The following is a 14,314-nucleotide window of genomic DNA, read 5'->3' on the forward strand; positions in this document are numbered from 1 at the left end:
CAGATCGGGATCTAGTTTGAGGCACTGAGATGCAGATGTTAGTGTACCTTTCCCTGCCTTTTTCTGCTGTTTTCTGTCCCTGAGGTTGGCTTCATTAAGCCAACAAGTATAAGCTCCCCAATTAGCTTTAAACTCTTTCCCCTTTTTTTTCTTTTGATTTGACTGACTGATTTCTTCTTTTACTTTTAGTTGGATTTTTAATTCTTCTAATTGTGTTAGGCTAAAACTGCCCGTAACTGGAAACCCACACTCTTGAACCCAGATTCCAAGTTGGTCAGTACTTTGTTCCCCATATTTTGTGATCATAAACTTAATATTGGGAGAAGACATTACAGGTGGATCCTCAGGTGTTTCATCCTTGGTACTATTACAGCCCATTGTGGCAAAAAATAAAATTTGTTTTAGATTTTTTAGTTGCTTCTTCTCTTTAGGTGGACTTGTAAGGACCTTGGATTTTGTTATTTATTTATTACTACTTCAGTTAATTTAGTGTAGATATTTTACTCTTAGTTTTCTCTAGAGTTTTCTCTTTTAATCCAATTTGTGTTATTTTACTAAACTCCTCACTTTTTTTTTTTTTTTTTTTTACAAGTAGGTAGAGTGAAAAGTGAAACTATTTTATACCCCTATGTTCTTAGAACTTTAAACCTTAAAACTAAACGATCGTTGATGGTAACATTCAAAGCTTTTTTAATGTGCACACGGACTGTCTGCTACAGTCTCTAAGGTCCCAGACCCCTGAAGCTTCAGCGATCCTACAGCGGTAAGCACCTGCCCTGTTAATACGTCTATTACGCCCACCCTCGGTGGCGAGGATCTATTATTACTGATTGTACTCACCAGAAAGACAAGGTTGTGTGCCAGAAAAAAGTTCCTCGATCACGCCAGTGAGTGAGCGTCGGTTCTCACGTGTCAGGTCCCCCACTTCTCTACCCTCTTTGACAGGGAGGTTTGGGGCGTTTTGGAGTCCCAGACTCCAGCTGTACAGACTTAACCTGCAGCGCTGAGTTCCGAACGCCGGCTCACGGGTGATTCTGCCGACAACGCCAAATGTTCTGGCAATATTTATCTATCAATAAGCACAAAGCCGGTAACGTTGTCTTTCTCTAGTTTATTCAGTCGTCTGCAGACGGACTCCTTCTGTCTCAGGCGTGAGATGAAAAAGCGAGCCCGGAGCAGAGAAAACAGTCAGATTATATACAATACATTATCATAGAAAAGGGAGACATTGTTCTATCAACAGACCAATGTCATCACAATAGGCACGTCATCAAGGGTATACAATCAGGACAATAGTTAATCAGTAGACTATAACATACATGATGTTCTAATTCAAAGTTCAATGATATTCATTAAATCAACATTTCATGGCATGGTCAACAGATTATGATGCACACACATACATCTAATCAAATAACATAACTACTCATTTGCTCAGACAAGATGAATAATAAGAATTTCCATTACAGGTTATTATTAAGTCTTTATAATCACAGCCATCTAATAAAATTACCTTTGTTTATACCTGGAAACTCACGTCCCTGCTCCTCCTTTTCATACGAACCTGTATAGTAAGAGTGTATTTCCCTGGGTGAAACTCCCAGGGTGGCGTTGTCACATCCAGTGTCAGGGGCTTATAGTTGCCCCGGTCACATTTTGGCGTTGTCGGCAGGATTGTAAAGTAGAGACGTGTCCTTCTAGTATATTCACTCACAGGACATAATTTGTTTTGTTTTCTTATGATGTACATTTTGCTTTGGTTGGTTTAAAGAGAAGTAGTTTTTGTTTTTTTTGTTTTTTTTTTGGGACAAAAACAGCAGTTTGACTGGAATTCTACTCAGACATCTCTTCTGGGACAGAATCTTCATTCCTGCTCTGGACTTTGCTCCCTGCTGTCAGTCCAGCACATTGACTCTCTTCCACAGATATGGAGGACGAACAGCAGGATTTGCGGGACGTGGTGATCCAGCTCAGAGCTCAAAATGAACTGCTTAGACAGGAACTGTCTGCGCAAGCGCACCCTCCAAGCTCTGTTTCTGGCTCCTTTGGGACCTCTGTCCCTTCTGGGTCTGCTGGCCCTTCTGGTACAGTTCCCGAACGCCTCCTCTACGTGCCCAGAGAGAGGAAGTGCCCTGTGTTTAGTGGGAATGTGGGTATGGGTATAGTAGAATGGGTTGAAGAGGTTCGTGCTAGCATGAGAGCTAGGCATCTGGCTCCTATAGATCAGGCATACTTTATTTATGATCATTTGACAGGGCCTGCCAAAGATGAGATAAAGTATAGGCCTAAACAAGATCGTGAGGACCCAGAGAAGGTTTTGTCTATATTGCATGAAGTGTATGGATGTCCACTGTCTTATGTTGCTTTGCAGAAGGATTTCTTCTCCAGAAAACAGCTTAAGGGTGAGTCATTACAAGAATACTCCCATGCTTTATTTGAGTTTATGGAAAAAATAATGAGAAATGCCCCCCAGGCTCTACCTAACTCTGCCATCCTATTGAGAGATCAGTTTGTTGAACATGTTAATGACCCAGATCTCCGTAGGACTTTAAAACAAATCGTTTGTGCCAAGCCAGCAGCTACCCTCCTAGATGTGCGAGGTGAGGCGATCAGATGGGAAAGGGAAGGTAGACAACCAGAAGGTAGGCCACGCAGCTTTTCAGTCCCCTCTGTCTGTGCCACCCATACTTTTAGGGTGTCAGATCAGAACAGTGGGCCACCTCAAACTGATTTGTCTGAGATAAAAGAGATGCTAAAAAACCATCAAGAACAGCTTAATCAGCTTTCTGCACACCTTCTGCAGCTACAGACCCCTCCCAAGTGGTCCCGGCCTCCTAATAGTGGTCCTCTGATCTGTAGACGTTGCCAACAGCCAGGGCACTTTGCCAAAGATTGTGACAATGAAAGGGTCACTTCTCAGCGACAGCACCCCCAGTCACGTCCCATACAAAGGTCAGCTGTACAGAACCAGCTGTCGGAAAACTAGCGCCCTCTGTTTTGCCGAGCCACAAATCAGAAGGGAGCGTTGCAGGCTCAGATCATACAGTAGATGAACAGTTTATCTCTCAACTTGTAAGTCCTTGCCCCCATGTCACAGTGGGTATGGGGGGAGTGAAGGTGAAATGTCTACTTGATACTGGATCCATGGTCCATCAGGGAGTCATTTTTCCTTCAGCATTATAGCAACTCTCCTAATGCATGCCACTGGTTAGAACTCAAAGCGGCTAATGGGCTTCGCATTCCATATGTGGGGTATGTAGAGCTAGATGTTGCAGTATTGGGTAAAGTCATTGCCAAGAGGGGGATTCTTATTGTAAAGGACCCCCCTGGGTCCTCCCCTGAGACTGATGTCCCAGGCATACTGGGCATGAATGTAATACAGCCATGCTATGCAGAGTTGTTTGGTCAGTATGCTTCATCCCTGTTTGATACCCCCCTTGTGAAAGACGCCCCCATGATGTGGAGGAGGGCCCTCCAGGAGTGCCAGGAGGCTTGGCTCAAGAGGCCAGCACATGACAGCGGAGTTGCCAGGGTAAGGGGTAGGCATCCGATTCACATACCTGGGGGGACAGTCAAGTTGGTGGCAGCAACCTGTTCTCAAAAATGTTTTCTGTCATCTCAGGCTTTATTTGAACCTTTGGCCAACCATGATGCCCTCCCCTCAGGTTTGTTAGTGTCCCCTGCCATGGTGACAGTGCATCATGGCACTGCATACATCCCAGTGGTGAATGTTGGTGCTACTGATGCTAAACTCTATCCCCGTTGCGCTCTAGGGATGCTGAACCAGGCCCAGATAGTGAGTTTACCCACAGGCATCAGCGAGGTCCCCAAGGAACCAGAGGGATTGTATACCACGGCCACTGAGTTCCCAGACAGGGCAGGTGAGCAACATTTCTGATACTTTAGAGTCCCTTGACCTAAGTAATGTTCCAGAGGCAGAGCAGGCTAAGATAAGGTCTCTGTTAATGAAACATCAGTCTGTCTTTTCTGCAATTGAAGGGGATCTGGGGTGTACTAATCTCATTGAACATGAGATCCCACTGCTGGACGATGTGCCTGTGAAACAGAGGTATAGGAGAATCCCCCCCTCAGACTATGATGGTGTTAAGGCCCATATTAACCAGCTCTTAGAGGCCCAGGTGATCAGAGAGAGTTGCAGTCCCTATGCTTCCCCCATAGTCCTTGTGAAGAAAAAAGATGGCAGCCTGCGGATGTGTGTGGATTATCGTCAGCTCAATAGCAAGACACGTAGGGATGCCTTCCCTCTTCCCCGGATAGAGGAGTCTTTGGATGCTCTGTCTGGGGCACAGTGGTTCTCAACAATGGATTTGGCCAGTGGCTACAACCAGGTACCCGTAGCCAAAAAAGACAAGGAAAAAACAGCTTTCTGCACATCTTTTGGCCTTTTTGAATTCAACCGCATGCCATTCGGCCTCTGTAATGCACCAGGTACATTTCAGAGGCTGATGGAGCGAATCTTTGGCCCTCAGCACTTTCAGACACAGTTATTATACCTGGATGATGTGATTGTGTTCTCCTCCACAGTAGAAGAACATCTGGAGCGTCTTGACACAGTACTGACTCGTCTTCAACATGAGAACCTGAAAGTGAAGTTGGAAAAATGCTGTTTCTTCCGCCCAGAGGTAAACTATCTTGGTCACGTGATCTCCAAAGACGGAGTGGCCACAGACCCCGGAAAGATATTAGCAGTGTCAGATTGGCTGAGGCCAACAGGTGTGAAGGAGTTAAGGTCATTTTTAGGTTTCTGCAGTTATTACTGACGATTTGTGGGGGGCTTTGCGAAGATTGCTACCCCTCTGCATCGCCTGGTTACTGAAATGACAGACTCTCACACAAAAAGAGCATCTCGGAGAGTAATTGGGGAACTTTGGACTGACAATGTGAGGAAAGCTTCCAGAACCTTAAGGCCAGATTAGTTAGTGCCCCTGTATTGGCCTATGCTGACTTTTCTCTGCCCTTCATTTTAGAAGTGGACGCCAGTCTCAGTGGATTGGGGGCCGTGCTGTCTCAGGAGCAGAATGGTAAAGTGAGGCCGGTAGCATATGCCAGCAGGACTCTGACCCAGTCAGAGAGGAACATGCCCAACTATAGCTCCATGAGACTTGAGTTCCTGGCCCTGAAATGGGCCATGACTGAAAAGTTTCGGGAGTATTTGCTGGGCCAAAAGTGTGTGGTTTGGACTGATAACAATCCAGTCAGTCACCTGAACACTGCAAAATTGGGGGCCACTGAACAGCGGTGGGCAGCCCAGTTGGCAGCATTCGACTTCTCCATCCGGTACTGTTCAGGCCGCTCTAATACAAATGCTGACTCCCTCTCTAGGCAACACCAAAGCGCTAACCCACCCCTAGATCTGGGGACTGTCCTCCCTGGCACGGCCCTCCCAGAGTCCCTGAGGAACCAAAAGGCTAAACAGCCACTGCAGGTAACTCAACTGTCGACGTCTGTCCTCCCCTCTTACACTTCAAATCATCTTCTCACCCTTCAGCAGGCAGACCCGGTGTTGGGGCCCTTCCTCCAGTTTTGGTGCCGTAACTCTATTCCTGACAAGGCGGAACGTCAGACCCTCTCTAAATCAGTTCGGGAACTGGTACGTCAGTGGAATTGTGTGGTGGAGAAAGACGGGCTTCTGTATCGCCGCATCCTCCGCCCAGACGGTGGGGAAGAAATCGACCAGCTGTTACTACCCGCCTCTTTGAAAGAAGAAGTCCTCCAACAATTACACCAGGGGCATGGACATCAGGGAGTGGAGAGAACCATCAACCTGGTCAGACAGCGGTGTTATTGGCCAGGTTTGTATAAGGATGTGAAAGACTGGTGTCAGAAGTGTGACCGTTGCACCCTGGCCAAACCGGTACACCCTGCTGTGAGAACACCCATGGGTCATCTGCTGGCTTCCCGACCAAATCAGATCCTAGCCATCGACTTTTCCCTATTAGAACGTTCTCGCGATGGAAGAGAACAAGTTCTAATCATGACAGACGTCTTGGTAGGATTCAGGAACCGATCAGAGGTACGGTCAGTGATTGGTTGCGGGAACATCAAAGGCGGCTCCAGACTGCCTTTGATGGGGCCAAGGAGCGGATTCAAGCAGCGGCTCGCCTCAGGAAAGAACGACACGACCAACAGGTAGTCGGTAATAGCCTGACGGAGGGTGAAGTGGTCTACTTGCTACTTAAACATGTCCATCGAACCTTGTTTGATGGACCAGCTCCACCAACTACTCCGCTTCCTCTCGAGCCGCAACCTGTGGAACCAGTGGGTCCCTCTGCCAGTGGAGATGAAGAACCCATTGGTGAGTGGTGGATCATTCCTAAATCAGTGACAGTTACTCATGATGCACCTGCTTCTCCTCCGCAGCCACTCACAGCGACAGAGCCTGTTGCCACTGTCCCTCCAGCAAACATGGAGACTGACGATCCAATGGAAGGGCCTAGTAGGCTCCCTCTTCGCAGAACTCAGCGTGGGACAGCAGGACAGCACACAAATCTCTATCACCTTTCTGTGGCAGTGGAGAGGAGAGGGACTGGGACTGCAAACTCTCGGGTCCCTGGGTCCTGTAATATGATTTCTGCCATTTCTAGGCTCTGGAACTAATTCCCCAGATGTCCTGTTTAGATCTGGTTATTGGCGGGACGCCGACAGAAAGGAGGGGGTAGATTGTGATGAGTAGGGCTCTCCACTTCCTCTTGCCGGTGTGGCCACACCCCATAATCAGTCGAACTGATAACAGGTGAGCGCTTATCACCTCTCAGTCCTCTTAAATGTAGCTGCAAACAGCCTGCAGCAGGCTGGCTCTCTCTCCCTACCTGACCGTCCTGGTGGAGCAATATTTATGTCCCGGTAAGGTGCGCTCTTTTATGGATATGAAAGAATGTTTTTCGCATAGACTCAAGTATTTTTATTTTTGTAGATTGTTGCAGGAAGGATCAGAGCGATAGGTGGACGTAGTGGCTGCTCTCCTCCCCTCCTTGTGCTGTGTAGTGCATTGGTGTACCAGACCACATGCAGACAGTAACTCGCAGCTCTCAGGAATGGTATGATGGTGATTACTGCTTGACCTAATTGCAGTAAGATAATTGCCAAGGAGGAGCTCTGACCTACTGCTCTTTTTGTCCCCACTTATTTTACTTTGTGTATTTTTTGGGTTATTTCATTTTGTTATACTGACCTGTGAGTGACTTTTTTTATACGGTTGTTGTTGCCAGTACAGGTGGGCTGCCATATTTCTGTAGGGGGTGGGTCACCTGGTGAAGGCCCTCCTTCCAAACGAAATTTCATTGTATCTTATGTGCAATGACAATGAAGCTTCTTTATCTTTATCTTTATCTTTACAAGACCTTATTCTGTTGAGCTGCGCATTACTATGTGCTTGATGAAATGCATTCAAATGTAAAGTAAGGACATTTTTGATAATTTTGTATTTGTGCATATGAATACATTTTTAACATCCAAGTTAGTGTTAAAACTGCTTTTTTTTTTTGCCCTCCACCTGTCAAAATATCTCATGCCGTGGCTTCAAATTGTAGTTTTATCCAATTGTTTACCTGATGGTGCCATTTTCATGTATTTTGCTTAAGGATGAATACAATTTATGAGTGCGTCCAAAATGACCTGTTTGTTTGGTATGGATGTCAGAGTGTGGTATTTATGTATTTGTGTATAGAAAAATTAATGTGTGCATGTGCAACAGATGGAGAATTCATAGTCTTTCAGGTCTGCATTTGTAGCTTTATGTCTCAATCTTTCTCTCTCTCTCGCACACACGTGCATGGGCATTGCTCATGGAGGTGGGACAAGTTCCATCCACTTTTCAGTCTTTCACTCAGTGCTGTTTATTGAAAGAATGCACAAACAAAGTTTCACACTCACAATGAAACTCAATGAAAATCAAAGCTTGGCATTTAACTTACATGTTTGTATTTTGTTCGCCTGTTGCTCATAGGTTTTTATTTTTGTTTCACATTCTCCATACAGACACACATCTATACTGGCACACCACCATTTTCGCTCATCACCTACTCACACAGACACGCATGTGCATGCACAGGCTGTCAAACTCATTAGAATAGAATATATTGGGCTTCAAATGAACAGTACATTTACTGTATGTTACAGTACGCTATTTAATGTGAGGTGTGTGTCACATGTGTGTGTGTGTGGGTATGTGTATATGTGTGTGCGTACACATGTATGCACAGCTCAAGAGACTGTACAAATTATATTGTGCTGCGTTCACAAGTCAGAGAATTTGTATTGTCTTGCAGGTCTACAGTAACTCTGTTATCTGCACATGCTGGTGTGTGCGATTGTGTGAATAAGTGATTTTTTTCAGCTGCTCCAGGTAATTCTGAACCCTGAAGGCAGGCTGGTCAACTGAACTTGGTAGATTGTAGAATGTAGACTCAATGGGAGGAGGCTGTTAATGGTGCAATGTTGGTTTCCTGAACAAACAACATAGAAAGGACAGAGAAAAGAGTTATACCTAATTATATATGGGAGGAGGGACTGGCAATCTTACAAATAGCTAATTTCACAAAAACTTGTGTTTTCCTTTCTGTTCCCTTGTGTTCCCTCAGTGACATTCTGCTTATTTTTACTGGCTCATAGGAGCTCCAGTACAATGTGGTGTGATTCAAGCAGCCAGTAATATTCTTTAGGTGGGACACTATTTTTATTTTTATTTATTTATTGTTTACATCTGTTTATATAAATAATGTAGTAAATGATTTAGAAGTTACAGTCCAACATAACTATATAACAATATAATAAAATATCTTCATTAAGTCAAACCACATTTTTACAATATTTTTTATAACACAACATTTTCCAGCTACAGCCATTACATTTACATTTTGCTCAGTATTCTGATTTGTATCTACAGGGGAAAATGCAGCATGTAATTCAGTTGTACAGTTTTTATTTGACCTCTTTGATATCAGCCTCAGTTTACTGTTAACTTTGCTATAGCCACATCAGAGGTGAATTTATTTACTCCAAATACAATACCAATTTTTCTTACTGCTGCTGCTTCAGATTAAAAGTGTTCAACTGGTGAAATATGTCACACCGGTAGTGTCAAATTGAGTTTTTGTCCTGTCTCAATGTTTGTTTTGTGACTTCCTGTTTTATTTTGGTATTAACTCTCCTCTCGTTTCAGGTGCCTTGCCCTTCCTCATGTGTCACCAGTCTGATTGTCTTCCCTGATTCCTGATTGTGTCCACCTGTTCCCCATTTCCCTCCATGTGTGCTTATAGTCTGCGTCTCCCTTTGTCCTGTGCGAGTGTGTCTTGTCTGTCGACCAGAGTACAAGCGTCCTGTCATAGTTAGTCATTGTTCATAGTTTATGGTATTTATAGTGTGTTTATTCCTCGGAAGAGTGATTTTTTGTTAGAGTTTTTGCCATTTAGTTTTTCAGAGCTCCTAAGTTTAGTTCACCTTTTTTCCCTGCTTTTCCCTCGATGGAGGCGCTTTTTGCTATTTTTTAAGAATAAAGCCTTGTCAGCTAATACAGAGCTCTGCATCCGAGTCCTCTCCTTGAGTTCCTGCCTGATAGTACACACTCGCCAGCATGGACTCGGCAGAGCGGGACCAGCTGACCGCAGAGCTGCGCTCTCAAGCATCCCGACTCACGCAGCATGAGGAGCAGGTGACCACCCTTGGCTGAGAAGTCCAGGGACTCGCACACAGCCAAGAGGAGTTTGAGACCACCTTTACATCTCGGATGGGGGTCCTCGCAGCCCAGATGAAGCAGATCCTCCCCCTCCTCTCTAAGATTGCAGCTGCAGGCGCAGCACCAGACCAGCCCACCGCGATTCCGGAGCCCTCTCCTGTAGCCACACACGCTGGCGTGTGCACCAGACTGGCCCCCCCGGAACGGTACTCCGGGGACCTCGGACAAAGTAGGTCATTCATTACTGAATGCAAAATGCATTATGAACATTCTACCCGTGACTTCCCCACAGAAAGATCCAAGGTCGCCTTCATGATGTCACATCTCATGGGGAGGGCCTGGGCGTGGGCCACCGCAGAGTGGGCCAGGGACTCCGAAGTGTGTTCCTCGCTTAAGGAGTTCGCCGGAGCTCTCAGAATCGTCTTCGACCCAGAAGCGACTGATCGGGAGAAGGCTTGGGAGCTCAGCAGGCTGAAGCAGGGGGGGGATTCGGTCTGTGACTACGCCATCCACTTCCGCACCCTGGCGGCGGAGAGCGGGTGGAACGCCACTGCTTTATACGACGTCTTCCTGAAGGGGGTCTCAGATCCCATCCAGGATCTCCTGGTTCCATTGGACCTCCCTCCGGACCTTGACTCCCTCATTGCCCTCGCCATCTGCACGGATAACCGGCTGCTGGAGCGGAAGCAGCGGCGTGGGTCCAGGTCGGTGCCAACCACTACGCCCGGTTCCTCCGTGGCTCTCTGGCGCTTTGCGCAACGTCGGTTGCCTGCGCAACGTCGGTTGCCTGCGCAACATCCTCGACCCTCTTCCGAACAGGAGAAGGAGCCCATGCAGCTGGGAAGAGCTCGAATTTCCCCGGAGGAGCGGCAGCGGCGTTCCCAGGAAGGCAGGTGTTTTTACTGTGGCACGCAGGGCCACCTCTTCGCTGCCTGTCCCGTGAAGGCGGACCTTGTGGTGAGTCATTTCACGGCCGTCACCCCCACCTCACGAAAACTAACTTCAGTTAAGATCACGCACCTTGGCAAAGACATTGAGCTGGGGGCTTTGATTGACTCTGGGGCTGATGAGAGTCTGATCGATTGGGGGTTAGCTCGGAAACTGGGGCTCCAGGCGGAGTCACTAAGTAAGCCTATTTAGGTGAGCGCCCTCAACGGGGGCGCACTATTTAACATTTTACACATTTCGGAGCCAGTAGACATTCACATCGGTGATCATTGGGAGCGCATTAGGCTCTATTTGATAAACTCTCCTCTGCACTCTCTCATCCTTGGGCTCCCGTGGCTGGTGCGCCACAACCCAAGCATTAACTGGGGCACCGGGGACATTACAGGGTGGGGGGAGGGTTGTAAGGACCGTTGCCGGGGGCCACATTCCCAAGATAAAGCTGTGACTTTCAATAATGTTTCTGCTCACTCTGCCACAGACCAGGAGACCATCGACCTGACCACAGTGCCAAGGGCCTATCACCATCTCGCAGAGGTTTTTAGCAAGAGCAAGGCCACAGCTCTTCCACCTCATCGCTCCCATGACTGTGTCGTCGAGCTCTTGCGGGCTCCACCATCCCCAAGCGCCGACTTTATTCGGTTTCTGGGCCTGAGAGGCAGGCCATGAAAGACTATATTGAAACCTCTCTGAAAGCGGGCCTGATTCGACCATCCTCATCCCCAGCCGGTGCTGGGTTATTTTTTGTGGGGAAAAAGGATGGGTCTCTCCGTCCTTGTATTGACTATAGCCCCCTCAGCGAAATCACTGAAGAATAGATATCCCCTTCCCCTCATGACTTCAGTCTTCGACCAACTTCAGCAGGCACAGGTCTTCACCAAATTAGATCTACGTAATGCATATCACCTCGTCTGCATTCGGGAAGGGGATGAATGGAAAACTGGATTTAATACACCATCTGGCCACTATGAGTATCTCATTATGCCATTTGGTCTCACAAAGGCCCCCACAGTTTTTCAGTCCATGATTAATGATGTGTTGAGAGACTTTCTTGATCACTTTGTATATGTTTATATTGATGACATCCTGATTTACTCTCCCGACTTGGAGACTCGCAAGAAGCACGTCAAACTCGTTTTGCAGCGTCTCCTAGACGATAGGTTGTTTGTGAAAGCAGAAAAGAGCGAGTTCCATGCCGACACCATCTCCTTCCTGGGCTTTATCGTAGCTCCTGGAAGGGTTCAGATGGACCCGGCTAAAGTTAGCGCTGTAGCTGAGTGGCCTACACCCTTCAGCCGCAAGAAGGTGCAGCAATTTCTAGGTTTTGCCAACTTTTACAGGCGGTTTATCAGAGGCTTCAGCGCGATTGCAGCTCCTCTCCACACTCACTTCTCCGCAGGTGCCTTTCCACTGGTCCACTAAAGCGGACGCAGCCTTCCAAGAGCTTAAGCGGCAGTTCACCACAGCGCCCATCCTCACGCTTCCCGACCCCTCTCGCAAGTTGGTGGTGGAGGTCGACACTTCCAATGAGGGGATCGGGGCCGTTCTGTCCCAGTGAGCAGAGTCAGACCACAAGATTCACCCCTGTGCTTTCCTGTCACAACGCCTGATGGCAGCAGAGCGGAACTATGACGTGGGAAATCGAGAGCTGCTGGCAGTGAAGGTGGCGGCACTGGCTGGAGGGGGCACAACACCCGTTCTTGGTTTGGACAGACCACAAGAACTTGCAGTACATAAGGCCAAACGGTTGAATTCCCATCAAGCCCGCTGGACATTGTTTTTTTTTTAACCGTTTTCAATTTTCTCTATCTTACAGACCGGGGTCGAAAAACACTAAGCCCGATGCCTGTCCTGTCTTTTCAGCCCCGAGCCCGTGTCCACGGAACCTGAGCCCATCCTTCCACGTAACCCTGTGGTTGGAGCGGTTACCTGGCCCATAGAAGCCGAGGTGAAGCAGGCGAATGGTGAGACCCCTCCACCTAGTGGGTGCCCCGATAATCGTCTATTTGTTCCTGTTAATCTGCGCCCACAGGTGATTCACTGGGCTCACTCGTCTCTGCTCACCTGCCATCCGGGCGTATGTTGAACCATGTTCGCCATCGTGCAGCGGTCCTGGTGGCCGTCCATGGAACCAGAGGTTCGGGAGTACGTTGAGGCGTGTCCAGCCGGTGCCAGGAACAAGAACTCCTCCAGAGCCCACGCCGGCCTGCTGCAGCCTCTCCCCATTCCATCCCGACCATGGGCAGAGATCTCCATGGACTTTGTCACGGGGCTCCCGATCTCCAAAGGTAACACTACGGTTTTAACCGTACTTCAAAAAGTGTTGACAATCTCCATGGTCATCCTCACCGATTTGGGTAAAGGTGACAGTCACCGCCCTCTCTAGGTGCCATGGAGACATGTCACTGTGGGTATTTAAATGTGTTTTCACTATGGGTTCAAATTTAACTTCATACAGTGTATTTCATTCTCTTTGCCACAAGAGGGAGTATTCACCTAGGTGAGCGCTTGTAGATGAGCTGCAAGACTTCTGCTCCTCTGGCAATAAACACAACTTATATAAATGATCAGTGTCTGCTTTTCCTGGAAAAACTAAATGTGTGTTACCTTTTGACAACTTATTCCTAAGAACTCTTCTGATGTCATTTGGGCAAATAATGCAGTAAATGATCATCACATGTACATTTCTTATGTTATATGTGAAAGGGTGAATTGTCCTTTTTTTTTTTCATGTGAAGATAATTGTGAAGAAGAAACTATGGTGCAATGGAGTCACAAATATCACTGACAGAGATGTTTTCAGGACTTTCATTCTGAAGAGGAACTGCCTTTTAGAATTGCTAATACTATCTTGAAGAATTGGCCTGTTAAATGTTGTGTAATTGTTTTTTTTTATTATATGCTCTACTATTTCGTACTTATCTATTGTTCTTTATTCTTCTTATTGATGCTCTTCCATTACTGTCCACTTGCTGCTGTGACACTGCAAATTTCCCCATTGTGGGACTAATAAAGAAATATCTTCTTATTTTGACCCACAACATCTATGACATGCTCTTATTGTAGTAATGGAGCTGAATGTGATTTTTTTTTTTTTATAAAAATGCTCTGATTTTAAATTGATTCTAAAATGAAGTCTGTTTTTTTTTTTTTTAACTGAAAGAATATATTACTGCCAACAGGACTCGTGCACAATACAGACTGAGTGATCAGAGTCATAATCCTGTTTCATAAGGTGGCAGTCAATTAGATAGATCGATAGATAGATGTAAGAGTTCTGTCTTTTGTGGTCTGCGTGCGTGCGTGTGTGTGTGTGTGTGTGTGTGTGTGTGTGTGTGAGAAGTTTTAATAATCATTTAGCCTCATAAAATTAATCTGGGTGCTATCACTCACATAATGACCGTTGACATGCTCTTAATGTAGTAATGGAGCTCAGTGTGATTTTGTATTGTTTAAAGAAAATGCTGTGATTTTAATTGATTCTAAAATGATGGAGGTGATAGATAGATGTAAGGGTTCTGTGTGTGCTGTTTCAGTAGACGGATGCTTTTCATTTCTAATTTCTTGTAATCTTTTCATATTAATTGAGTCAAAGATATTCCAAATCAACCATCACTACAGTACTGTTGCTGCTGCATTGTCCCATATGTTGACCTACTATGTAGAAGTGTGGAG

General features: G+C 46.5%; 1 protein-coding gene across 1 annotated transcript in view; it reads left to right on the plus strand.

Moving 5' to 3' along the window:
* Window positions 1–1,927: 1,927 nt before the first annotated feature.
* The window catches only part of LOC128376902 (uncharacterized), a 60,087-nt gene continuing 47,700 nt past the window's right edge, over window positions 1,928–14,314 (plus strand). Inside the window, 7 exon segments of the mRNA XM_053336756.1 lie at window positions 1,928–2,182; window positions 2,804–2,952; window positions 3,098–3,117; window positions 3,213–3,532; window positions 3,623–3,796; window positions 3,882–4,896; window positions 4,899–6,010. Of these exon segments, the coding sequence (XP_053192731.1) occupies window positions 1,928–2,182; window positions 2,804–2,952; window positions 3,098–3,117; window positions 3,213–3,532; window positions 3,623–3,796; window positions 3,882–4,896; window positions 4,899–6,010 (3,045 nt within the window).

The sequence above is a fragment of the Scomber japonicus genome, chromosome 17 (genome assembly GCF_027409825.1).
Source record: "Scomber japonicus isolate fScoJap1 chromosome 17, fScoJap1.pri, whole genome shotgun sequence".
In the NCBI taxonomy this organism is placed as follows: Eukaryota; Metazoa; Chordata; class Actinopteri; order Scombriformes; family Scombridae; genus Scomber; species Scomber japonicus.